Source organism: Harpia harpyja, chromosome 19, assembly GCF_026419915.1.
Source record: "Harpia harpyja isolate bHarHar1 chromosome 19, bHarHar1 primary haplotype, whole genome shotgun sequence".
Classification (NCBI taxonomy): domain Eukaryota; kingdom Metazoa; phylum Chordata; class Aves; order Accipitriformes; family Accipitridae; genus Harpia; species Harpia harpyja.
In genome coordinates, this window is record NC_068958.1 from 17726993 (window position 1) to 17751853 (window position 24861).

Below are 24861 nucleotides of genomic sequence, written 5' to 3' on the forward strand. Positions count from 1 at the left end.
CCCCCCCCCCGCCCCAGGCGTGGTGTCCCCTCCATTGGCCCTGGTGACATTCAGAGCATCCCCAGCCCCCCAGGGGTGACGCATGCCTCTCCGCCCCCCCCTGCCCCAGAGAGACCCCCATCCTGCAGCAAGTACTGGCTGCTCCCAGAGGGGTCCCAGGTCCTTTTTTTGTGTGCCCCCCCGCCCCCCTTCACTTTTCTACTTGCATGGACAGTCTCTCTCCGTGCTACCCCTCTTGCCATGTTGCGTGTGCGTCTGCTGTGGGTTTGTATTGAGTTGCCTTAAACTGGAATAAATTATAGTCTTTCTAATTACCGCCACCCCCAGGGTCCCCTCCAGCATCACCCCTGCAAGGGGTGACCCCCCCCCTCCGTGTTCCCCCTCCCCCCCGACACAGATCAGGGCACACAGGGTCTGTTTTGGCTTTATTTCTAATAACCCAAATATTGCAAATATACAGAAAAATACCAGTACAAAGTTATAACACATCCAGGTTTATTTACAGGACTCTGCACTGGCCTCGGTCCCCCCCCCACCAGCGAGGCTGGAGCAGGGGGCCGGGGTGGGGGGGGGGCGCAGGGCTATGGCTTTTAGTTAGGGGGGTTACGCTCCGTCCCCGTCCCCAGGCGAGTCCCAGGGGGACGCTGAAGCACATGCAAGGGGTGCTGGGGCCGTGGCCCCCCCATCCCGCCGGCGCTTGGTGTGCTGTGCCCTGCCGTGCCGGGGAGGGGGGGGGCAGCAGGCTTTGCACAGTCGCTGGGGCGAGAGCAGAAGCCATGTGTCATGACAGCACAGCCGTATCGCGATAGCCATGGTGGGTCGCAAGGAGCTGAGGGGCATGGGGGGGTGTCTGCACCCCCCCATCCTGCCACACCCCCATCCCGCTGCACCCCCATCCCGCTGCACCCCATGACCTAGCTTGGGGGGGGGGGGGCAGGCAAAGCCCCCACACCCTGGCTGGGGGGGGGTCAGATAAAACCCCCACGCCTCAGCTGAGGTGTGGGGGGGTCTGTTGTGGGGGTGCAACCCTCCCCCTAAAAGAAAGGGATTTCCAGTGTAAGGAGACTGTAACAGTGCTGGGACCAAAACCTGGCAGGGGGCAAGGGGGCAGGGGGCTGGCACAGCGCCGGGGGCAAGCGAAGAACCGACCCACCATGCGGGGGGGGTGCTGCTTGTAGCCCCTCCTGCCCTGCCTGCATCCTGCCTGCACCGCTGCTGGCTGGGGGACGGCCGGGCTGAGCCCCCACCAGCCCCTTGGTAAAGAGCTTCAAGCTTTAATTCATTATTGCTGCGTTTCCCTCGGCCAAGGCCTGCCCGGGGCGGGGGGGGGAGACCGGGGGGGCCAGCACTGGGCCATTACCCCACAGCCATGGGTGCCCCCCAAGCTGGGGGGCCGGGGAGGCCCTGGCAGCAGCCCAGCTCATATTGCTTTGGAGAAGAAACAGGCAGCGGGGCCGGGAGCTGCAGGCAAGCCTAGCTGCTGCCCCCCGAGCCCCCCCTCGGCAGCGGTAACACCTCAGGGCTCATCCCCAGCACCCCGGGAACGATGCTGCCGTCAGAGGGGGGGTCAGGGGGCTGCTCCCCACGGGGGAGGGCAGTTCCTACTCAGTCGTCCTTAAAATAAAACAGCCCAGTAAAGGGAAAAATAAAAGACTGTAAAAGCCCCCCACGCTGGAAGGAAATTTTAAAGTGGAGTTAAGTTAAACCCCTGCGTGTGCGTGCCCCCCAGCAGCAAAGCCGCCCCCGGCCACAGCAGGCAGCGGGTGCAGGGGGGCCCTGCCTGCACGGGGGGGCCCTGCCTGCGCAGCGGTGTCCCCAGCATCGGCGCTGCTGTGCCGCTACTCCAGGAGGTCCTGGGGAGAGACGGGACCGTCACCCACCGCTGTCCCCGGCACGGCTCCCCGTCCTGCCTCCCAACAGACCCATTGGAAGGGGGGGGGGGTCCCCATGGGGGGGCGCCGGGACCCCCACGCTCACCTCATCGGAGTCATCGTGGTACCCGCCCTTGCTGGCTGGGGTGCCGGGGTCCAGCGCGTCCATCCCCTCCACGCCGTTGGCCTCTGCGTGCTGCCGGAGGACGGAGTAGCGATGGACCAGGAACCTGGCAGGAGCAGAGGAGGAGGGGGGGGGACAAGTGACCATGCTGCCTGTACCTCCAGCAAGCCCACCCCCCCACCCCAAGGACACACTCATCCTGCAGAGAGTGGAGCTGGGTGAAAGGAGCACTGGGGCATGTGGGCGCTCCGCAGCCTCTCCAGTGCAAAGTCAGCCTGGGGAGGGTGGTTTGCCGAGAGATCTGGGGAGGGACAGTGTCATCCCTGCCCTACAGTGGGGGGGGGGGGAACATCCAGCCCTGGCTCAGCTCCTCACCTGCCCCCACAGACATATTTCTTGACGAGGAGGACTCCGGCCAGGGCGGTGATGAGCAGCACGGCCACGACGGCCAGGATGATAGGGGTAGAGCTGGTGGATGCTGCCTGCAGGGAGAGGAAGAAGCATCCAGAACTGGGGGGTACCAACATCCCCCCCAAACACAACCAGCACCCCGGTTTATCCTGGGGGATAAAAGCCACAAAGTCACTGCAGCACCCAGCCAGGATTCAGGCAGGCAAGAGGCCCTGGGCAGATTTAGGCAGGACAGTCCTGCCCATCACAAATTTATTGGCTCCACGGGTACAGGCAGGAGATGGCCCGATGCCCAGCACCGTCACTGCGCCCGGCCAGTGTCACTGTCACCTACCAGCTGGCTGGGGTTGAGGAAGTTGCTGGTGCATTTCTTTTTCATGTCCGTCTCCTGCCGGCTTGGGCTCTCCCCTCCCAAACACTTGTCCCCAGGGATTTTCCGATACCTGGAGATGGGGAGGTGACACCTGGTGACCCCACAGCTGCTTCCCAGGGACTGCCAGCCCTGAACCAAGGTGATGGGGCAGGATCTGTCCCCTCTGGGTGTGGGGTGAAGGATTCCCCAGGGATTTGGGGTTTCCACCCTGTTCCTCCCCAACCCTGGCTCTAGCATCGACACCAGCTGAGCTTTACCCGCTGGTCTTGAGCAGCTCCCGTCTGCCGTAGAGGCAGAATTCCAGGTCATGTCCCTTCAGCTCCGGCTGCTCCACACAGATGGACTGGTTCTCCGGGCGGTAGTAGCCAAAATCGCTGCAGGAAAAAGAGGAAAAGGAGATGAGACCCTGCTCGGGGACCCAGCGGGAGCCAGGCTAAAGGATGGTGACATCTGGCCCAAAATGGGGACAAGAAGGTGGGAGACTTGAAGATGGAGACTACCAGAGGAAATCCTCCAGCGTGCAGGGACAGACCGTCGGCTGCTTGGTCACCATGTAGTCCCGGCCATTCTGGCACACCGAGGACTTGCGGAGACGTCGGTATTGCTCCTTGTAGCCCAGTATGCAGCCATCACTGGGGATGCTGGGATTGCTGGAGTGTGCCAGCCAGATGGTGTAGTCCTTGTCCTCGCCTGCAAGGGAGAGGGCTCAGCGGCACAGCCGAGGAGGGGTCCCCAGGGGACGGCACCGCCGCGGTGTTCGGCAGGACGCTGCTCTGGGGGGAGAAGCAGCCCGGCACGAGCCACCGGCAGGGTGTGGAAATCACGACCGCTCTCCCCGTCACACCGTCCCCACGGTGGGGACCAAGGGCCACACTCCCCTGGGGAAGACTCTGCTAACATCACCCGCACCAAGGGCTGGGGGCAAAAGCATCCCCCAGCCCAGCCCTAGCTGTCCCCGGCCCTGGTTGTCCCCGGCCCCCGGCTGTCCCCAGCAGCTCTCACAGGTCCTGCTGAGCAGCTCGCTGAAGTCGATGGTGTAGGAGACCCACTTGCGGGAGAGGAAGCTCCCCCGAAATCCCCAGATGCTGACGTTCATGGAGCGAGCCCCCGGCTCGGATGCCAGGCCAGTGAAGAAGATGGGGTCCTTGGAGAAAGCGTACCGATACCAGCACTGCCCTTCGTCCGTCGAGAACCTGGCATGTGAGGGGTCAATCAGCACCCAGGTGGTCCAGGAGGCACCTCCTGCAGCACCCCCCAGTCCCCCCTTTGCTTGGGGGATCCCCAAAAAAACAGCGAGCTCCCCCTCTCCGCAGCAAGGGGAGCCTGTACGTACTCGATGATGTTGACAGGCTGGCTGGTGTGCTCAATGGCGACGATGAGACCGCCCGAGTCCAGGATGGCGTAATGGTGCGGCCCCTCCAGCATCCGCGCCCAGGTGTAGCCCCCGTCGTCCGAGATGTAGACGTCGGGGCTCATCACCGAGATGGCCCCCCCAACGCTCCCTGGGAGAGGGGGATAGCACAAGTTGGGGGGGGACACACGCGAATACGGGCTCTCTGTCCCCGCCACCCACCCCGGTGAGGCTCGGTACCGTGGGCGATGACGATGCCAACAGCATTGGGCTCGGAGAGGGGAGCCATGGGGACGTTCAGCTTCTGGGAGATGCTGTAGGAGGCGTGGATGTGGAGGCTGCACTGCAAGCGCAAGAGGAGAGCCCGTCCAGGAGCCCGTGGGGACAGGACACGGAGGGGGCAGATTCACCCATTAACTCCCAGTGGATGCTGGGGAGCGACCCGTAGAACACCCCCCCCCAGCCTGCTCAGGGCTTGCCATGCAGCCCCATGGTGCGACCCACAGCCCACGCACGGCTGGCCCCACGCCCTCGGCATCGCTGGTGGGAGCTGCAGGATGGATACGCTCGCTCCTGAGCATTCCCTTGGCAGAGCCAAGATGGAGGATACCCAGGGGAATGGCACCAGGACCGCCCCCCCAGGGGGGGACAGACCCACCTCTTCCTTGCTCCTGGCCGTGGAGTCACAGGTGGTGTTTTTGGGCTTCCGCAGCGGCACCCACTCCCCACCACGGTCAAAAGTGATCACGGACTGGATGGAGTTGTCTGGCGGGAGGAGGAGGAAGAGCTGACAGGGTCGGGAGGATGCCCAGCACATCCTCACCCCCCCTGCATGGGGTCACGCTCCCCTCCAGCAACACCAGGTCCCAGATCCCATCCCTTGGGAGGCACAACCCCAGTTTCAGGGCCGGGGGGGGACAGGGACAGAGACACAGCCGCCCACCTTCAGAGAGGACGCTGGTGATGTAGATGCCCCGCAGCGAGGTGACGTTGGTGAAGTCGGTCTCCCCGCCGGTGGTGGTGTAGAGGTGCCGTTCCAAGGACTTGGAGTAGACGATGCCGCGGTCGTCGGAGGTGTAGATGGTGCCAAAACCCGTGTCTGCAAGAGAGACATGGGGACAGCAGTGAGGGGGGGGCCAGGGGGCTGCTCCCACGGGGCCATCACAGACTGGCATCTGCACCAGCGAACTCCCAGGGTGTCTCAGGATGAGGAGAAACCCAAGTGCCGCAAAGCGGACCCAGCGTGGTCACGGTCCCTTCACGCTGCAAACCAGAGCAAGCAGCCTGCTAATTAGCGATGCCTTAACAAGAAAATCCTTCCTCCAGGGCACAGCAGAGCTACTGCTGCATGGAGAGCCCCGTGCTTGGGTGAGGAGCTGGCTTGCTTGCTGCAGAGAGGTTTCCAGTTGTTTCCCCAGCCCTGGGATGTGTCCCTGTCCCCGTCAGACGCAGCCCTGTCCCACTCACCGCCCGGCTCGTCCACATGCATGAACACCAGGTCATCGTTAGCGGCCAGGATGGAGTAAAATTGCTCGTGCCCAACAGAGGGGAGCTGGGCCATGTTCCAGGTCTCGCCTTGGTCGAGGGAGACGTGAATGCGCCTTGTGGTACCCTGGGGAAACAAAGCATCGTCATCCTTCGTCCTCCTCGCAGGGAGAGGAAGGGGATGCTGGGGAAAGCTGCAGGCAGGGATGAGCCACCGCTGCCTGCTCTCCGTCAGCGCCAGGAAGGGGGACAAGGACCTTCTCTGTCATAACAGAGGCGAAAAGGAAGCGTCCTCCCAGCCCGAAGGAATAAATCTTGGTGCCGATGACCTTGAAGGCTTTGCCGAAGTCGGAGGTTTTCTTTAGCTCCAGTAACCCCAGATCAGCTTCTTAAGAAGAAGGGACAGTGGATTAACGAGCCCGGAGCTTCCTCCAGCTTCGTCAGCTGCCACTGGAGCTGTGTGTCCCCCAGTGTCCCAATATGTCCCCCTCCAGTGTCCCAGCTCTGGGTATTCCCAGCTTTTCTGCTGGGACCACCACACTCTCTGTGGGGCGCTCTGCCGGGGTGGGGAGGCTTTGCCCCTGCAGAGCCCCCCCTCCCCCCGGCAGAGCCCTCCCCCAAGTGATGGGGACCCCAGAGACGTGACTCAAGATCAAGTACTTACTGCAGGAGTTGTTCAGGTAGGTGGTGAAGAAGATGGTGTCGTTCGCACCCCTGGGGAAGAGAAGGACAGAGTGGGGCAGGGGGGGACACCCGAAAGCAGGTGGGACATGGTGGCCCAGGATGCCAGCACCTGCAGATTCATCCCATCACTCCGAGGGGTTTGGGTGGGTGGGTAGGCGTCCCCCTGCCTGCTCAGGCTGTGATCGGCCCCCCCAAAATCATCCTCCCCACCCTGCAAAAGTGGGCAGCCACTCACCACTTGGCCAGGCAGACAGCTTTGTGGATCTCCTCCCATGTCTCCCCAAAATCCCTGGAGACCCAGAGGCCGTTCTGCAAGAGCCGAGAGGTTGGTTATGGCCGACCACCGCCCCCCAACAACTCTGGGGCTGCAAACCCCCATCCCCAACCACGTGTCCACCCCCCCGCCCTCTATCCTGGGGCCACACGCTTCCTCCAGGCACGGGGATGGAGCCCAGGACACGTGGCCACGATCCAGCCAACCCTTGGGGAAACACCACCAGGAGCTTTAGCCATCCCCAGCCAGGGTCTCATCCTGGCTCCCCGGCCCTCACCTCGGTGCTGAGGGCCAACAGGCAGTTGGAGTTTTCGGGGTGGTAGGTGATCTGCACCAGGGGGTGGAAAGGCAAATCCGTCTGGACAAAATTCTTGGCGAAATCGGATGAGCGGAAGATCCTGCCGCCGCGGCTGCCACCAGACACGTCGCCCGTCAGGATGACCTGGGTGCGGGGAAGGAGGGGGCTCAGCCGTGCCGGGAGCTCCAAAAGAAGAAAACACCGCAACCCGGCAAGCCCGAAGTGGGGGGCTGCTGGGCGCAGACAGGTGGTCCTGGCTCACCAGCATCCCGGCACGCCGCCCCCTCCTACCTTTCCTGAGTTTTCCGGGCCAATAGCCATGCCGAACTCAGTCCGGATGAAGGTGTTGTTGATGAGGCTGGTGATGTCCTTGAAGGTCTTCCCATAGTCCTCGCTGGAAGGGAGGAATCGGCAGGGCGGTGAGCGGCGCGGGGGCTCGGGGGCTGCTCCCAGCCCACCCCCACCCCACCGTGCGTGCCGGTCCCCGGTGTGCCACCCGCGGGGTCCCAAGGGTGGGGGGGGCTCACCTGCGGTAGAGTTTGGACTGCCCGAAGCTCATGATCACCAGCGGCACCTGGAACGTCGTCAGGACGAGAATGACCTGGGCAGGGAGAGGCGGACAGGCAGGGTCACAACCGGAGTTCCAAGGCCCCCCCTGCCCCAAGACATGGGCTCCCCACAGGGAGAAGGGCTGTCCCCTCCCCAGAGACCCCCCTATCCCTACTTCAGGTCCCACCAGCCCCACAGCCCCTCGGACACAGGAGGGGGCCACTGTTGTTCTCCCCTGCAGAGGGAACCACAGCCACTTTGGGGGGGGGAACCCCCCCCCAGCACCCCCGCAGTGCTTACCCCTGTGCTGTCGCCCACCCAGGAGAGTGACACGGAGCCACTGAGGTCGTCGAAGACACACTGCAAGGGAAGAGATGGCAAAAGCACACTTATGCCCGGGGTGGGGGGGACGAGCACCAGACCCCCCCCTCCCCAGCAAGGCAGGGCTGCAGCATACCCCACGGCCACCCCCTCCCAGGGGACACCAGGGTCCCAGCACCTTCCCCTGCCACCCACCCAGGCAGGTGACACCAACATGGGTGCGGGAGGGTCCCCTCTGCTCCACTCAGCCCCCACTGTGCCTCCCTCCACCGCTGCGCTGGGACCCCCCCCAAGACGCTACAAAAGGCTCCCATAGCCCACGTTCACCCTTCGTGGAGCAGGCAGGGTGCCGGGCAGCTGCCTGCAAGCCAGAGACCCCTTCGGTGGCACTGGGGGACACTGGTTTGGACTGAAGTGGCTGGACGGGAGCAGGCAGCGGGGTGGGAGCAGTTGGGGACACTCGCGGGGGGCCTGGGGACGGCGCTGGTGGAGGGGAGGGAAGGGAAAAAGGGGAAAGAAATGTAAATTGGTGTGGGACCAGTCAAGGGACTGGTCAAACTGGGCCGGCAAAGCCACCGCCACCCAGCAGCAACCAGCCGGGCCGGCAGAGCGGGCGCAGCCGGCGGCCGAGAGCCAGCGGATTCCGGCAGAGATCCGCCCCCCCCCGGGGAACGGTGCCAGCCCCGGGGTTAATGTTCAACCCGCAGCCGTCCCGGTGGGGGGGATGAGGTCAGGATCCCCCTGTGCTGTCTGTCTGTCTGTCCGTCTGCCCTCTCCGTCTGTCCGTGGGGGCTCAGGGCAGCAGGAGTGGGTGGGGTGGGGGGTGTCTGCTCCCTGCTGGGGGGTTAAGGGGGGCAAGGGGTGCCCTGCCACCCACCCACCGTCAGGCCGGTGTCTGTCTGTCTGTCCCCGCTCATGGAGCCCGTCCCACTGCAGCAGGTGCCTCTCTGCTGGCACATGCAGGGCAGTGTCTGTCTGTCTGTCTGCCTGCCTCTTAGGGGAATGTCTGTCAGTCTGCCCGGTCCTGCCCCAGCTGGCACAGGGAGAGCAGGGTCTGTCTCAGTCCCAGGGGATGTAGAGGCGGGGAATGTCTGTCTGTCCATCTGTTCCAGGAGATGTAGGGGGGATGTCTGTCTGTCTGTGTATCCCAGTGGATGTAGGGGAAAACGTCTGTCTGCCCATCCTAGGCAATGTAGGAGGGGATGTTTGTCTGTCCATCTGTTTGTCCATCCCAGGGAATGTAGGGGGAAATGTATGTCTGTCTGTCCCAGGGGATGTATGGGAGGCTGTCTGTCTGTCCATCTGTCCATCCCAGGGTATGCAGGTGGGATGTCTGTCTGTCCACCCGTCCATCCCAGGGCATTTAGGGAGGATGTCTGTCTGTCTGTCTGTCCGTCCCAGGGCATGTAGGGGAGATGTCTGTCTGTCTGTCTGTCTGTCCGTCCGTCTGTCTGTCCCGCCCCCTCAAGAAATGACCTGCCCGCACCAGGCACTCTCAGGGCACAGGGCGTGGAGGTGTGTGTCTGTCTGTCTGTCTGTCTGTCCGTCCGTCCGTCCGTCCAGCCCACTGGGCGCCGGCTGGGGCGGGGCAGGGTTCTGTCCGCCTGTCCCGGCCGGGAGCGGTGAGGAGGGGGGCGGAGGGTCCCCGGTCCCCCCGGTAGCTCCTGGGGGTTCCTCGCTCCCTCGCCCCGCTGGCTCTCGGGGCTGTCGCCCTGTCCGTCCGTCCGTCCGTCTCCCCGGGCCCGCGGCCCCGCCCGCCGGCTCACCTGATGCGTGTTGTTGCCGAGGGCGGCCGGGACGCCGCGCAGGCCGCCGCAGGCCTCGCCGCCCGCCGCCGCCGCCGTCGACCCGCCGCCGCGGGGGGCCCGGGCCCGGGCCCGGTGCCGCAGCCCCAGCGCCGCCCCCGCCGCCCCCAGCGCCAGCGCCAGCGCCACCGCCAGCCGCGCCGCCCCGCGCGGCCCCATGGCGACTCCGGCCGCCGCCGCCGCCCCGCGCCCGGGCCCGCCGCCCGCCCGCCACGCCCCCGGGCAGCGCCCCCCGTTGTGGCTGGCTGCGGGAGACGTCGCTCTCGGCGGAGGCACGCCTCCCCACCCGCCCGCCCCGCCCCGCGCCTTCTGGTTAGCCCGTTCCTTTGTCAATCGCCGCCCTCCTCCTCCCGTGACTGGCCGGCGGCGCTTGCACGATGGGTTTGCGAGCCCGCCCTCTCTCTTTTGACCCCGGGCTCTAATCTACCTAGCGACAACCCTCTGATTGGCGGCGCGGCGAGGGGAAGCGCCGCAACGATTTTCTGATTGGCCGAAGCGACAGGTAGCCGGGGGCGCGCCAGGCCCACCCCCGGCCCATTCACAAGGTGCAGCTGCCCACGTGTGCAGGGACCCCCGGCGAGGCACGAAGCCCCCGAGAAAGGGGGTCCGGGGGGCGGGAAGCGCAAGGCCTGTGGAGGTGGGGGGGGGGGACTGAGGCTGGTTATGGGGCTCAGCACCCGGTTTTGGGGGTGCCCAGGGGACAGCAGCATGTGTCCCCCCCCGGGGCTGGCTCCCCCAGTTTCCCTTGGGCAGAGCCGAGCGTTTCCGTGCCCGGTGCCGGTTACACCCTTGCACGATTGCCACATTGCACAAGCGGGGTGGAGCGCAGCCCTGCCCTCCCCGGGGAGCATTGGTGCAATACATGAAGCAAGAAACACCCCTGGCAGCACCCCCAGAGAGGGGAGGGCTCCGCACCCCCAGTGCCACAAAAGGGGTGGGTGGGTGTCCCTCGGCTCAGGGCAGGAGGATGGCAGGGATGGGGACTGGGAGCTCTCTGGCCCAGCACATGGTGCCTCCAGATTCACTGGGGGGGGGGTTTAAACCTCCCACCACACCCAAGCGAGGCTTGTACGCGCCCTTCAGACCCTCATCCCTTCTCCTTCACAAAAAGGGAATTTTCATTTTAGTTTACTGTTGTGCCGCCCTTCCGCCTCTTTCCCCCTTCCTCTGACCCCCTGAAAAAAGACAATCTGGAAGTTTGATGTGTGAAAGGCACAAGGAAACACAGCCCTGCGACAGGCTGCCCCAGGGGCATTGCTCAGCTAACCCCAGAAAGGGAGCGAAGGGGCAGATATCAAACACCCAGGTGGGAGGTGAGTGCACAGGGCTCTATTACCCTCACCCCCCTCTTGCATTTAGCCTGTTGTCTGTCTGGAAAGAGCTCAGGCTTTTCACTTGCCACAGACAGATCAGATAAGGAACACAAAGCCTCGATTTTCACTTACAGAGGAGCCGCTCTCATGTGACGCTGCCACCAGCAAACCATGTGATGAGGGCAGGGCATAAAGGACCATTTTCTGCTGAGTGCCATGTCAGGAAGAATTAGCTTTTTGTGTTTCTTGGGACACAAACAAACCTAAAAAGAGCACTACCTCCTGGAACAGCAGGGTTCCCCATGGGGCAGGGTGGTTTACAACAGCTGGGAGATCTCTCGGTCTGCTTCCCAAAGGAGAAGGGAACACAACCGAGCTTTGAGATGATACAAAGCTTTGGAGCACCTTAAGGATAAAGGGTGTATGTGCAAGATATAAACACAGCAGCTGATAGCAGCCCCAGTTTCACTGACAGGGTGGTTTTATGAGGGTGACACTTGGGGCGGTGCCCTGGATATCATCCTGGCCTGCTGGATATTCAGGATGGGTGAGCTCCCACGCCAGAGCCACCCTCATCACTGCCTCAAATTCATTGCAGGGATGAGGAGTGGCAGAGAGACCAAGTATGGCACACCAAAGCTGCACAGGCAGAGCCAAAGTCAGGCTTGTTTCCCCACATTTAGGCTACAAGGAAGGTCTCCCCAGAGGGTAAGGTCCATCAACTAATTATTTGTTGTTTTCTCTTCCACCTGCAGGTATAGGTGTTGTATTCAACCCATCCCATGACCTCAGGCATCGCCTGATGATCCAATTTGCTTCCTTTAGACTGTTATGGAAAGAGGGGAAACTCACAACAGGAACTCCCGAGAGGAGGGCACTCAGTTATTCTGAAAATTGAGGTTATCCAAGGACTGATCTTCCAGCCATAAGGACCTGGCTTCGCTTCCTGCACCTGTCTGGCAACAGCAAGAGAGGAAAAAAAAAATTAATAGGACTGGCATTTTCCCTTCTGCAAAAGGTAGAGGCTGGCACGTGTGATATCAGCCGCTGTTTGCTGCGACTCCTTGGCTTTGCCAAGCAATGAAACACCCGCCAGAGACCAGCAGACGATCCCTAGTGCTGAACCAAGAGGAAAGTTACTCATTTCAGTCAAATGTAATGCTGGAAATGTCCCTGCTTACCAGGGCAATCCCACTCCCAGCAGCAGCACAGGCCACATCCCGTCTCTTCCACAATGGACAACGTTGTTTTGTTCAGGGTGAAATCGTAATTTCTCAAAATAGGACAGAGCAGCCTCCGCTGCCTGCCAACGTTCACAGGGCAGCACAGAGCAAGCTACCAGGAGCCAGGGCAGAGCTGGCTTTCCAGCCCCTGAAGCTGCACTGACCACGCAGGCATGATTTTGTAGGAAAATACTTTGCTAATCTCAGCTTATTCCCTTATCAGACTGATCTGCAATTCTCAGATGCTATTTTGAGGAGAAGGATAGAGGCATCTGCTGGAGAACAAAAAACAAAAGCAACAAGCCCTGTGAAGTGGATGAGCAGAAGTTTGCTGGTCAAAGTGAGATTACTCTCAAAATGAAGTGGTACCTGCACAGTTGAACAGGTAAGGGGCTGTCCCATTAACCCCAGACCTATTCCCACTTGGCTGGCTCTGCACTATCGCAGTTGTTACAGGTATTTCCAAGCTCCACTGGAAGGAAACACAAATCCCAAGCCTGGTTATGAATTTCTTCCCTGGGAAGGAGTCAGAGCTCCACATAAGCCCTTATGGACAAAAACCACTGGAGAAGGACAGGGGGAATGCACCAAACAGGCAAGGGCAGATCTAAAAATCTAATGTTTTTCAAAACTCGTGTAATTATACATAGATCTCCTGATGCGATATCACCACGCTCTCCACGAGAGGGAGACTTGCTACTGCCACAGCCAGCAAGGACCGCAGCGCCGTACAGCGCATCCAGCGCCGCAAACCTGGCAGGCGCTGCTTCGCCCTGCACCGATTTATTTCGGCAGCAGATGTTGCCCTCATCCACCCCTGATTTTAGCTCTAAATGGTCCCCCTGCCTCAGACCTCTGTGGTGAGGAACCCAGGATAGAGTAACAAAATGATTTATTCTCATTTCCTCTTATTGTAGAGAGCAGTTATGTACAGAAACTGTAAAAAAACCTCAAGAGCCTTCTAAGAAGAACAATTACAGATGCTGCTGGAAAATAAAATCACAGGTACTAGAAGGAACCGAGAGTCAGTTCGCTTTGATCGGAGGGGAATGAGCCTTTGAGGGAGTCTCTCCGCTTTTCAAATATCCTTGATGACCTCTTCAAGCTCCTCTTTTGTGTACATGTGGAACTTCATCCCGGGCTCCACTGTGGCAAGCTGAAAGAGAAGGAGCAAGGGGTTAAGCGTGCCTGCATATGTGAAGTGACAGCATGGGGCAGGGAACAGAGAGCAGCCGCAGCAGACAGAGCAGCTGTTCCTTCTCGGCTGCCTGATCTGCCAGCCCAGCAAGATCATTCCACCCCGTAACATGCTCTTTGATTCCCTAAAATAGCTGCCTGCCACAGAAATAGCTTTTAATTGACTCAGTCTTCTCATAGTAGCAGCAGCAGGGAGTGTCTATTGGGAACAGGCAGGCTCTGCTTCTGCTTGCTGGGGAAAAAGACCCCGTTAATACAAGTCCTTCATCAAACACTCCTCAGAGAGGGGTGGTTCTTGCTGCAGTTCAGTGTGGCCCTCAGCAGGAGTGCCTCTTCTCCTCCAGTAACCAACCAAGCGTACAAATGCTGGCCCATTACATGCCTTATGAGACCTAAGATAGCAAAACACTCAAAAGGGGACTGAGGGGTTAGCTCTGGGAAACTGAGGCAGAAGCAAACCTGCATTTTGGTCACCAAACACCAACAATAAGCAAGCCACACTGCACCTTGCAGCTGCCTGGTGCCCTGTACAAGCAGGCCAAAGAGATCTCTTCCAAGACAAAGCCCAAGGGACAAAGCTGGGGGACAACATACTCCACCCTGCCCCTTTGCCAGGAGCAGAGGGAGGCAGCATCCAGGGCAGACAGCTGAGACATTTCAGAGAGCGAACACCAGAACAAGAGATACTTGAAGAATGACAAGACTGGAAGAGGAATGTAAGCGGGACTTTCATTCGCACCTAGCTCGTGGTATGAGCGCCCAAGATACAGACAGCTGCCGTGAGCAGGCAAGCCAGAAAACCACAGGAGCTAGCTGGGATGCTCCAGATCTCACTCACAGGCACCCCCCAGCATCGGGAGTGCCTCTTTACTCTTAAGAGATCAAAGCGTTTGGTTGCAGTAAGCTGAAGGAAAGCTGCAGAGGGTCCCAGCGAATCCCAGAGCTCTTCCTAGGCTTCTCTGCTTGCAAGGTCACCCATAAAACAGCACGAGATGGTAGGACACGCTTTTGGGGTAGAGGGAGGGTAGCCATAAGGCTTTTTTAAGGAGAAATGTCCTGAACACTCAGCCTGAGAGCACCTGACAGCCCAGGTTTCAGCTGGCACTCTCAGACCAGTCAGACACACTTGCAGATACCACTTTAGGCACCTCAAATCACCTGTATGGGCGCTGGCCTGACACTAGACCCAAACAGACATGACAACTCACATATATACCCCCTGAAACACAAAACAAGGATTCAGAGACACCAACTATTCTGCTTTTCCATGTCTGCTCGAACCTGTGCCTCACCTTCTCTCTACACACAAAAGCTTAACTCAACTATTCCCTTACAGGCTTCACAGGGAAGTAATTAATTTTAAAGCATAACAATTGTTTAAAGCTCCTGACCTTCACTGCCAACGGATTTAACTCTTCCATGACCACACTTTGTCCCTTCTCTTTGTTGCTAGATGGAAAATCCCACACAAGAGAGGGAAGCGGCTAGTGTAAATAAACCGGAGCACCACCTACTTCTACAAGGCTAGAAAGCAAAGCAGCCACTTCAGGTAGATGATTTTCAGCCAGAAGGGTGACTTGAGTCAATAGAGACCTTTTAATCCTCAGCACATTCTTCTCATACTTAACCCTGATATGATTCCTCAACACGTTCAGAGCTTTGCCAAGCACAGTTAAGCCCTGTTAAACGGGGACATGACATAAGGATACTGTACACGCTCCTCTGCCTCAATTTCTTCACACTGTACTGCAGATCTTCCAGAAGAGACCCAAAGCTGATCAAGAGAGAACTAATTAGTGCGGGTTGGGAGGGCATCTGGGGAAGCAGATTTTAGCCAGCTGGCATCATTTCTGGACAGAGCGTCTAAGTTTTCGGCATGCTGTTGGCCCTTTCCCCCAAAGGAAGCTGGTTAATCATGTCAGGAAGGGTCCCCAGCAGCAGTATTTAATAAAAAAAAAAAAAAACCAAAACGCGGTGCACACTTTTAGGCTGTTTGGGAAACAGATTCCCAGCACTTGGAGGAAAGGAACGGGAGAACAGCAGGAGAAGAGCAGCTCAGGAGTCAGAATGACATGATTTGAAAAGGTCTAGTGTCTCATAACCCGCCAGAAATAGAAGCAAACTCTATACGCCAGCCTTGCTCATCATCCATTATCACTAACAAACTGGAAGGGTTTTTACCTTTGCTACCTAAAAAGGAGCATTACAAGTCTAACGAGCAGGGTTTAAGGGGACAGGTACCACTACGTTTGTAGAGATCTCCGAGAGCACTGCATGCTCGGATCAAGCTGAGCTCTGCGAGCCTGACCGCTTGTGGGCAAAAGCCGGAGGTTAGAGGAGCACATTCGTTCCTGGAGGCTTCACCAGGCTTTACCTCTTTGGTCCTCCTGTCCAACAGATTTTTGGCACCAACCCAAGACTGAATATAGCAAGTCCAGAAGCTGTATAATTTTCATTCCTTCTAATATTACAAGTACCAGGGAAAAAAAGAATGGCTAAACCCAGGGGAAGAAAAAGTGATCTGGCTGGCACGACAGGTTGCTGCTGGCTGACTCGGCCTATGTAAGGTCAGCAGGGGCTCCAGCCCACATCCAGGGAGCCCCACGGGAATCACTTCTGCCAGCACTCGTGGATTAGCCAGGCAAATGGGCCAGGCTGCACACCTCTAGAAGTCAAAAGAAAGCTCCAACCTTTCCAATGCGCCACACAGGACATGCTACAACGGGCAGCTTGAAAGAGCAAGAACATCTGCAGCCAGCCAGCCATTGGCTTGGGAAGTCCTGAACTGCTCCACCAAGTCATTCCTTGCTCTAGAAGCAGAAGCAACCCTTCTCTCCAGAAAGCAAGCAGGCAGCTTTCTCACCTGGATGTTTAAAATGCAAGACACTACTGAGACATGCACTGCACAGCCAGCAGGATTTGCACCGAGGAAGCAAAGACTACAGGCTGTAATGACTTCTGTTCCACACCAAGTGCCACAAGCCACAATCACACACTTCTAACAGAGTCGCAGTTACCTCAATGTTGGTTGCATTCAGTTTCTCCTCCATAACTTGTTTCAGGATGACTAGGGAAGATTTGATTGCCTCTTTCAGTGTCATTGACTGTAAAACAAATCAGTCATTAATTGCATTGTTGACGGTCAAGCACGTACTTGTATGTTACCCCTTTGACTGTGGAAGCGTGCTGCTCTCCCTCCCGCTCTTCTCAAATCCTTTAAGCTGTCACTGGCAGCAAATTTAAAAGCTTATCAAGTTATCTACAGCATCAACAAGAGATCAAAGCGCACTGTTCAGGCAGGACAGTGACAATTGCAAGGATGGCGACTTTCTGCTTCTGTATAACTTTTTACAAAGCTTAAGAACTGTTAATCTGGGCACATAAACCTTACTGTCAGGATCGGGACACTAGAGTCCATTTCTCTTCACCAGTTAATGTCTGTCAAGCAGTTCCCCCCAACAAGCTCCAGTGGGAGCTCTGAAAAGCCAGACTCCCTCTTGGCAGAAGCCTTCATGCTTTAAATATGTAAATCCCTGCACGAGGGGGAACTAGAACTAGAGGGCCATGCAACATTCAAAGAGTGACGATAGCTGTGTTTGCAGTAACTTTGCACTTGGAAGATGGTTAACAAGCCATGGAGCCCAGAATCTGGACAATTCTGCTAGTGAACAGATTAGGTTATTGAGTCTTAGGCTGGAAGTCTTTACAGCATTCAACACCATCAACTGTGCTTTTCAAGTGTTTGGTTTCTTACCACACAAAACAGGCAGCTCCCTCCTCATGGAGGGAAGAAAGTTTTTATATAATATCAAATAGCACCAGTACTTGCAGCACAAAAGCCATTAACTTCACTAGCTTAACAGATCTGGTGAAAAAAAAGTGGCTTCCTTTAATTCCTTATGCTCAGGCTGCACCCATACTGAGCCCTGATGCCGACCAGCAGCATTCATATAGCAGTTCTTTTATTTATAGAGTACTTCCTGACATGGTCTTAATTATCACCCGCTAGAGACGGCATCTCAGACACCAGTCTTGTGTTCCAGCTGCAACCTAGAGGAAAGCTGCTGATAGCAGTACTCGTTGTTGTAGAGATCCTCATCCAGCAGCTCAGCACTGACATCTAATCACAGGATCAACTGCCAAGGACCAAGTCCCACGCTGACAAGCTCACACAGCTCTTCTACAGCACAAGAGACTTATGAATCACTCATCGGGAAGGAAACTAGTGGATCCTTGTAGGTCGTGAGGTACCTCTGTAACTTGCAAGATGTCAAACCCAATCCAGCCTTTTACCTTATGGTAAACCTCTTGCAGAGAGCTCTGCGCACCTTCCGAGGCAGAGCCGATTGCCCTGGCATCACACTGAACAAATGTCCCCGACGGGTCCATGTGAAACCTGCAGGAATACGGGTGAGAGTGAACGGCTGTGGCACCCCAAGGGCTTTCCCACCAGACCCACAGCGCTCCCCAGAGGTCTCTGCATGGCTCAGAGCTGGGGAAGAACAAGGGCTCCTCAGGAGCAACAGCTTGTCTGCCGATTCGGGGCAGAGCTCGCGGCAGCCCCTCACTGCATCCAGCCTCCTCAGGGGACTGCTGCGATTACTACAGCAGCAGGTCTCTCCTCCTGGCATGCAGAGGAGACAACCAAGATTTGAGGAGCGCCAGAGTCACCTGCAGACCCACAGTGGGCTGATAAGCTAGAAGGAGAGCTATACACTCCTGACACTGCCCTCCATACTCAGAGCAGTATCATTTTCCTTTTTATCCCCCCCCCCCCCTTTTTTTTTTTTTTTTTTAAATAAAACCAGCAAGTTTTCACTACTGCTCCTGGGAGGGAGACCATGGGGAGACCTTATTGGGCTGGCTCTGCTGAGCCATTCCCACCTCCAGCAGAGGCTGAGTGTTTGAAGCACACGAGTTCAGGTTACAAGCACTCCACCACCTCCCCAAGGAATGTTACAGCAGGCTCCACATATTATGTTACCAGTGGCTCTGCTAGTCCTTTAGGGAAAGGTAAGAATAAACTTGGGACAAGGAGAGCTTTAACACCTCCCTCCTGCCCAGGAAACCACATTAAAAAAGCAAGGATTCAGTGAAGACATGGCATTCTCTTCAACCCCGAACAAGCAGCCAGTGCTCAGGCTGCTGCAACCCGTGCTTTGAAAGGAAGGGTTTAAAAGCATTAACAAACACATCAGGTACATAATAGGATAAACCCCAAGTGTTTGGCTTAAGTAAAATCCCAGAATCAAATCATTAAAGTGTCCTGGGCAGTTTCAGTAGAGGTTTTGTCTCTTCCCAGAGTTGGCCTGGATTAAGAGAGACGAACTTACAGCTGGGGTCCCTTCTCATCAACTCCTCCAAAAAGCAGCGCAACACCAAATGGACGAGACTGCAACAGAAAAGAGCCGACAGGTTAGGCAAGGCCAAGGACAAAGTCAGAGGGGAGTCAACAGCACCGCCCCAGCTCCGCACCATCGCTCCTGGGTCTGCGTCCTCCTCCCCAAACTGCAGCGCCAGGTTGGACACAGCCTGTGTCACGCTCTCCACTGTCATGGTTTCGTTGTAGGTGAACCAGTGATTCTGCAGAAAAAAAAAAATTCAATTTATCACCTTGTTCCCAAAAATATGACAATCCCAGATCGTTCACACGGCAGGCTGGAGCAATGCCCTGCATAGCCACAAAGTCTACTTCCCTCCAGCCCCTCCGGGCAGGCTGCCGGCACCGGGGCACAGCCTGTTCAGCCGCAAGAGGGAAGCGCCAGGAAGAAAGTGGGAAGTGCAGAACAAGCTGGGAAGCTTGTGCAGGTATCCCCCAGAAACCTTGGGATAGCTAGGCCTTGGATTGTTTCTCTTACATGTTCTCACTCCTCTCTGGCTGCAGTTTCTGTGCTGCAGCAACTTGTTTTTTCCCTTCTTAAATACGTTAGAGGTGCTACCACCGTTGCTGATGGGCTCAGCCTTGGCCAGCAGCAGGTCCAACTTGGAGCCGGCTGGCATTGGCTCCGTCAGACATGGGGGAAGCTTCTAGCAGCTTCTCACAGAAGCCACCACTGTAGCCACCCCGCTACCAAAACCTTGCCACACAAACCCAATATAGATGCCAACAGGCAAAATGCAAGGCTGAAGCACTTTATCCCAGTATCTGTTTCTGGAGCGATAGGGTTATCCAGCTCTCCAGAGGTTGGAAGAGTGCTGACATGCAGGAAAACCTCACAGGAAAAGTCTTTACTATAGCACAGAGATTTGTACCTGGGACCTCCAAGTACCTGAGGCACTGAGTAAATTTAAAGGGTCAAAAATATAACCAATATAACCAGTCTTTTGTCAAAACAAAGTCAGACACACAGCCCCACACATTCACTGCCATCTGCCATAGAGTGCATCTGCCAGCGCTGAGACCACTGGAGAACCTGCCATAAGATTCCCAGCAAATGTGCAATACCAAAGAGGAAAAAAACACACACGAGACTCCACCTGTTTGTTCTGCAAAAGCCCAATGCAGGAAGCTACGCTCCCCGCAAGCCTCCCACTCCACACCAGCTCCTTTGCTGTAACAATCTTCCCGTGCCAGAGACTTCTGAGACACCCCTGAGACTAGCGCTATTGTTTTAAGAAGATAAATGTCAAGCCTTACCTGAGTCTCCACTCTTGCTTTATCAATTAAAGTCTTTGCATCAGCTATTAAGCCACTCATCGCACACCCTGGAATCAGAGAGGGAAACCACGGGTCATTTCACCAATTATTTGTAATGCACTCTCCCCCCAGACTTAAGCCCATGGTGACATACAAAAGGCTGCAGGCTGGAGCAGGTCTCTGCGTGGGAGCACACAGCAGTGCTGCACCGCAGCGTGCTAGAAAGGAAGGAGGACGGGATCGAAACAGATTTGCTCAAGAGGAAAGATGGACACTCAGCTGAAGGGCAGGTACATAATCAAGTTCTCCCAGTCACACCTCCTACCCACCCCAAACCTGAACAGGTTAAAGGAGCCACATTTGAGGCCTTACAAGAAAAGCTAACCAACAGAAACACAACCTGCTTGGAAGCGGAACTCATTCATCCCCGCCACTGCAGGGAGGGCTGGCTGACCCATAGCTGGGGGGGATGCAGCAGGAGCTTCCAGCACAGATCCTGCTCCAGGAAGAGAGGGGCTGTATCGCAAGCACACAGGAGGAGGAAATTAGACTCTTGAAGAACAACTTCCATCACCCGTGTCATCAGCAACACGGGTATTTTGGAGGTCTCCTGCTTTTCAAGGCGACATATTTGGTAATGAGCCCGTCGTGGGCCCCCTCACGATGCAGGAGGCTGCTGCAAGCAGGGGTACAGGCTAACATTAGTGCTCCGGGAGAAACTGGCCTCGAGTCAAGCCTTTTGCAGTAATTCCCTGCCCTCCCAGATCTAAATTTGGGATGAGATTTCATGAGGGAGGTCATTGAGACGGGGGGGTGCTTCAGCTGCCTCTTCCTGCTCCTGTAACTATGTCCTGCTGGCCTGGAGCCTGGAAAACCAGTGACCAGGACCTGGTGTTCACTGAGAGGGATGAGCAGTCCCACTCAGCTCAGCAGAGCTGCCTGAAGGGAAGGCTAGCCCTGAAACACTGCTTCTGACACTCCCAGGGGACAGAGTCTTATTTTTAATATATCTCTCTCTCTATATATATAATCTCCAAAACTTGAGGGATGCTCCTAGGGGTCTACCAGAGGGGCACCCAAAGCTCACTTCTTTCTCCTTACCTATGTGGGAATCGATTTCTACAATCTTCTCGATGCTGCTGGGTTCCATGAGCGGGGAGGTGATCCTCTTCTCCACAGCCAGGCAGACGCCCTCTGAGGTCTGGATCCCGATGGCTGTAGAACCAAGCTGAAAACCACCGCACAGTTACCACCACTGCAGCCGGCACAGGGTCTAGCCATGACAGCTCGCATAAATATAAATGGTGCAATGCTAATTTTGACGTGTGTTATTTGTAGGCGTTTTGTTCTGGAGACAATCACATCACCAACACAGCAACGCACCTGCAAGACTCCATGGCTTTGCGCACCAAATTTTAAATGTTACTACTTGAATGAGGAAACTGGAAAGGTTAAAGGCATGCTACTTCCCAGCTGACTAGTTCATCAGAACCCAGCAGGGCTGCTGCAAGCCATTAATCTCTTCCCCGAGCAACATCAATTTTTACAGCTTAAAGCCTTACAAATTTAAAAAGCCTTGCGAATCTTCCTTTGCAAGACAGAAATTAGATTTTAAAGTGAGAGAGGATTTCACATAATGGCCTTAATTCTGACTGCATCTGTACTTCTGGTTTGGGCATTTCTTTCCATTAGCTCTTTTTCTCCCAAGTGTCCTCGTATCCACAAAATTTACAATGAGAACGAGAGCATTTTGTGCACGTACCATTTTCCAGGCAGCGGTTAATCACCCACAGCCAAGACCACAGCAAGTTTTAGCCTAGTCTTGCAGGACACCACGGTGTCACCATGGCCATGAGCACAGCTGGGCGGGGGGGGGGGGTGTCAGATCTCAAGGGCTCCCACCAGCCCCTACCTTGCTCCCAGCACTTGCAGCTTTTCCACACTGGGGAATTTACCGGAATAACTGTACCAGCTGCGGTGTGGAGATGCTGACACCGAATATCCAAGTCAGGCTACAAGGTATAATTTTAGCAGCAAGCTTCCCCAGGTAGCTACACCTATAACCACGGGCCTGACAGAGGGGACTCTCCCTGTTGCAGGCACTCATGGTTTTAGACTTTGCCCAATGCTCCCGTCCTTGAAGCACGCAGCCTGCCACAGCTGCGCACAAACCCCAAGGGAAGAAGGGACACCTGATATCATTTCAGATGTATTTTTTTTAATGAAGCTACAGCACACAAATAAAAAACTCCTCCTACACCCCTAATGCACAGGCAGCACACGTAACTTGTTGCAGCAGCCACCCGAGCTGCAGCAATTTTGTTGGTAAGCTTATGGGCTGAGCTGGAAAAAAAGGAGAAGCCAGAGGCTTCTGTATTATTGCTACTCTAGTAGATGTATTTGTAATTATAAAGTCAGCATGGCAATTGACATCCTTCTGAGAGTCTTTACTTCCCAATGCCTTAATAAACATTATTACTTTTTGCCTCCTCATTTAAGTTGTGCTTCAATGAGCTAAAGCAGTATGGGGAAGATAAAGCCAGCACCCTCCTTTTCACCAGTCCAAACACAGGCCTGCTCAGAGCTTCTTCACCTTGTCACTTGACCAGTTTCCCCCAAATTTAAATTTACTCCCAATCAATGCCCACATTCTCAGAAACAAGAACATCTATCAATTAAGAACACTTGATGCCCCAGAAAGGCCATTCAGCTCTACAGAGGTAGGTTAGTTTGCTCCTAACAACCTTTACCTTCAGGTTTTAAAATTCACCTTAGCAAACAGTGACCCACTCCAAGCTGCAACAGCAACCAGATGAGAAAATGAAAAGTTCACCTAGCAAAAGAAAAGTTGCCACTTTAGGGTTTAAGGGACTCCATCTTTATAAAGCCCATAGACCTGAAGGGAACACTGCATTAGCTCAGGCAAACAGAAAGCGGAGCGCTCCTCTGCTCTTAGACCAGCATTTATGGACATGAAGTGCACGACATGCTGGCAGCATGAACGTCTGCAGGCAGAGTCACGGTGTACAGGCATTCAGGACCTCTTGCTTCAACAGTAGCTTTTAGTAGGTTTGACGTGGGGATTAGCATCTTCAGATTGTGTTTGATTTGGGCGTAAATTGGTCAGTATGAGAAACGGAGGGGAACACTCCCCTGCATTTAGGGAAATCGATGGCTTTTGATTCTTCATGACCCATAAAAGAGCAGAGTGGCAGGAGGTTTGGCTGGACGGAAGGAATCAAACACTGCCACGCAGCTCTCCTACCACAAACTGTAGGTGAAAGGCTGGCAAAGAGTTGCCAGAGCAGTTGTATGCAGGAGCGGCGCCTACAGGGAAAGGCACCAGTTCCCGCTCGGTGTTGCGTACTGCCCTGGGAGCTGGCCAAACCCTGCCTCGCTGCAGAGTGAGGCCAGAGCCCAAATGAGTAGAACCCGCCTGTTTTATTTCTGACCAAACCCAGGCTTTCAGTTCAAAAGAGCCCTTAACATCACAGTTTGGCAACCAGATGGAGCTGACGATACCTTTATGGCCTCGATGGCATACTCCACTTGGAACAGCCTTCCCTCTGGAGAAAAAGTGTTCACACCCCTGCAAGAACGACATCAGAAATGGTGTAAAGGGCAGGAAACTGAAGGCCGACAAGAAACACAGTTCCTTATTTAAGAGCGATGGTGGGAAGAGTGATGCCAGGGGCAGCTGGAACAACATCATGGCTTCGCTGGAGCTCATCACCCTTGCCACAGATGCTCACAAGGTCTGGGATTCAGGATGCTCACGGAGAAAGAGAACAAAAGGAACACCAGCAGGTCTAGTTACAGGTGAGGAGGAGGTTTGTTTTCATGGCACACTTTACACTGTGGATGCTGGAAGCATGCTGCCTTTCAACTCCAAACAGCACACCTTCTCTCAGAACCAGGAGACAGCAAGATTTTGTTTTACCAGTGTGGATATCCCATCACATCATGTTCCCACCCTCCCCACACACCAGCCCAGCCTGACTTCCACTGCTCCTCCCATCCCACCGCACAAAGCGGGAGATGACTCTGCCCTCCCGAGAGAAGCCCTGTGCCCGGGGCCTCCATCCACATGCAAAACCCTCCATTTCTTAAAAGCCATGTGGTTTCAGGAGGCGTTTAGCAAGATAAACTACAGCCTTATGAGACACCCCCCCCCCCCCCCCGCAGGCAGCCTCCCCCCACACCAGGGGCCTTCCAACACTGGAAGCCCCCGGTCACAGGGGACGTACCCTCCCTTCCCCTACATTTAACAGAACCAGGCTCTCCAAAGCCCAAAGAAAATAAAAATAGGGGGAAGAGCCCGAGGCAGGGAGGGGACGGCCACGAACCGAACGGCTGTACCAGTGCCCGGCAGGGCGGGAACCCCCACGGGCCCTGGTGGAGCAGGCAGGGGGACGAGCATAAGTCCTTGAGCAGAGCCCAGAGGGGCTGCGGCCTCCCCACCAGCTCCTCAGAGCGGCCCTACGGCAGCTGCAGGCGAGAGGCACCGGCCAGGGCCTACCGGGATGGGGAAGGTGGTGACCGGCCGCAGGCCCGTGACTCAGCCGCAGGCCGCGGGCGGCGGGGAAGGCGCGGGAGAGGGCTGGCGGGGGGCGGGCGTGTACTTACCGGTCGTACTCGGAGCGTGTGAGGAACATGGCGGCGGTGGCGGGGAAGGGGGAGAACAGGCGGCGGAGGCGGGAACGCCGCTCTACCCTCACCGGGCTCTTCTCCGCCGCTTCCTCCCAACGGGCCGGTAACGCGCAGGCGCCCCCCCACCCCCTTCGCTCTACTTCCCCCCGCGCCGCTTTTCCATTGGACCGCACTTCCCGCGGTTTAGCCAATGAAAAAACGGGGAGGGCGGGCTCGGCGAAGAGGAAAGGGGAGGAGCTGGAGGGGCGGGGACAAGGCAAAGAGGGCGGGGTCTGTGTTCTAGAGGGGCGGGGCG

General features: G+C 56.5%; 2 protein-coding genes across 3 annotated transcripts; both read right to left on the reverse strand.

Moving 5' to 3' along the window:
• Positions 1 to 413: 413 nt before the first annotated feature.
• On the reverse strand, positions 414 to 9634 carry SORT1 (sortilin 1). 2 transcript variants are annotated; one of them, XM_052815495.1, is made up of 20 exons: positions 9508 to 9634; positions 7721 to 7780; positions 7399 to 7472; positions 7163 to 7265; positions 6851 to 7015; positions 6535 to 6608; positions 6280 to 6329; positions 5873 to 6003; positions 5598 to 5742; positions 5074 to 5229; positions 4789 to 4895; positions 4371 to 4473; positions 4113 to 4281; positions 3782 to 3972; positions 3280 to 3469; positions 3037 to 3153; positions 2741 to 2849; positions 2371 to 2477; positions 1978 to 2101; positions 414 to 1853 (listed from the first exon to the last, which is right to left on the reverse strand). In XM_052815495.1, the coding sequence occupies exons 3-20, from the start codon at positions 7428 to 7430 to the stop codon at positions 1839 to 1841; spliced, it is 2088 nt and encodes a 695-aa protein (XP_052671455.1). In that variant the 5' UTR covers positions 7431 to 7472; positions 7721 to 7780; positions 9508 to 9634; the 3' UTR covers positions 414 to 1838. The 2 variants fall into 2 exon arrangements, with proteins under 2 accessions (XP_052671455.1, XP_052671456.1); XM_052815496.1 differs by having other exon boundaries at positions 5873 to 6000; positions 9508 to 9571.
• Positions 9635 to 12957: 3323 nt separating this feature from the next.
• Positions 12958 to 24697, reverse strand: PSMA5 (proteasome 20S subunit alpha 5). Its single transcript, XM_052815491.1, has 9 exons — positions 24543 to 24697; positions 23439 to 23505; positions 21018 to 21144; positions 19917 to 19984; positions 18755 to 18862; positions 18613 to 18671; positions 17573 to 17675; positions 16297 to 16383; positions 12958 to 13238 (listed from the first exon to the last, which is right to left on the reverse strand). The coding sequence occupies exons 1-9, from the start codon at positions 24569 to 24571 to the stop codon at positions 13161 to 13163; spliced, it is 726 nt and encodes a 241-aa protein (XP_052671451.1). The 5' UTR covers positions 24572 to 24697; the 3' UTR covers positions 12958 to 13160.
• Positions 24698 to 24861: the final 164 nt, after the last annotated feature.

Excerpts from the sequence above, each read along its gene's own strand:
- SORT1 (XM_052815495.1), bottom strand. The coding sequence starts at position 7,430 with ATGAGCTTCGGGCAGTCCAAACTCTACCGCAG. Across the intron at positions 5,743-5,872 it reads CCTCTGTTATGACAGAGAAG|GGTACCACAAGGCGCATTCA; the intron begins GTCCTTGTCCCC and ends TTGTTTCCCCAG. Across the intron at positions 3,154-3,279 it reads ACGCTGGAGGATTTCCTCTG|CGATTTTGGCTACTACCGCC; the intron begins GTAGTCTCCATC and ends TTTTTCCTGCAG.
- PSMA5 (XM_052815491.1), bottom strand. The coding sequence starts at position 24,571 with ATGTTCCTCACACGCTCCGAGTACGACCG. Across the intron at positions 23,506-24,542 it reads ACACGCTCCGAGTACGACCG|GGGTGTGAACACTTTTTCTC; the intron begins GTAAGTACACGC and ends TCGTTCTTGCAG. Across the intron at positions 13,239-16,296 it reads TGAATGCAACCAACATTGAG|CTTGCCACAGTGGAGCCCGG; the intron begins GTAACTGCGACT and ends CTTCTCTTTCAG.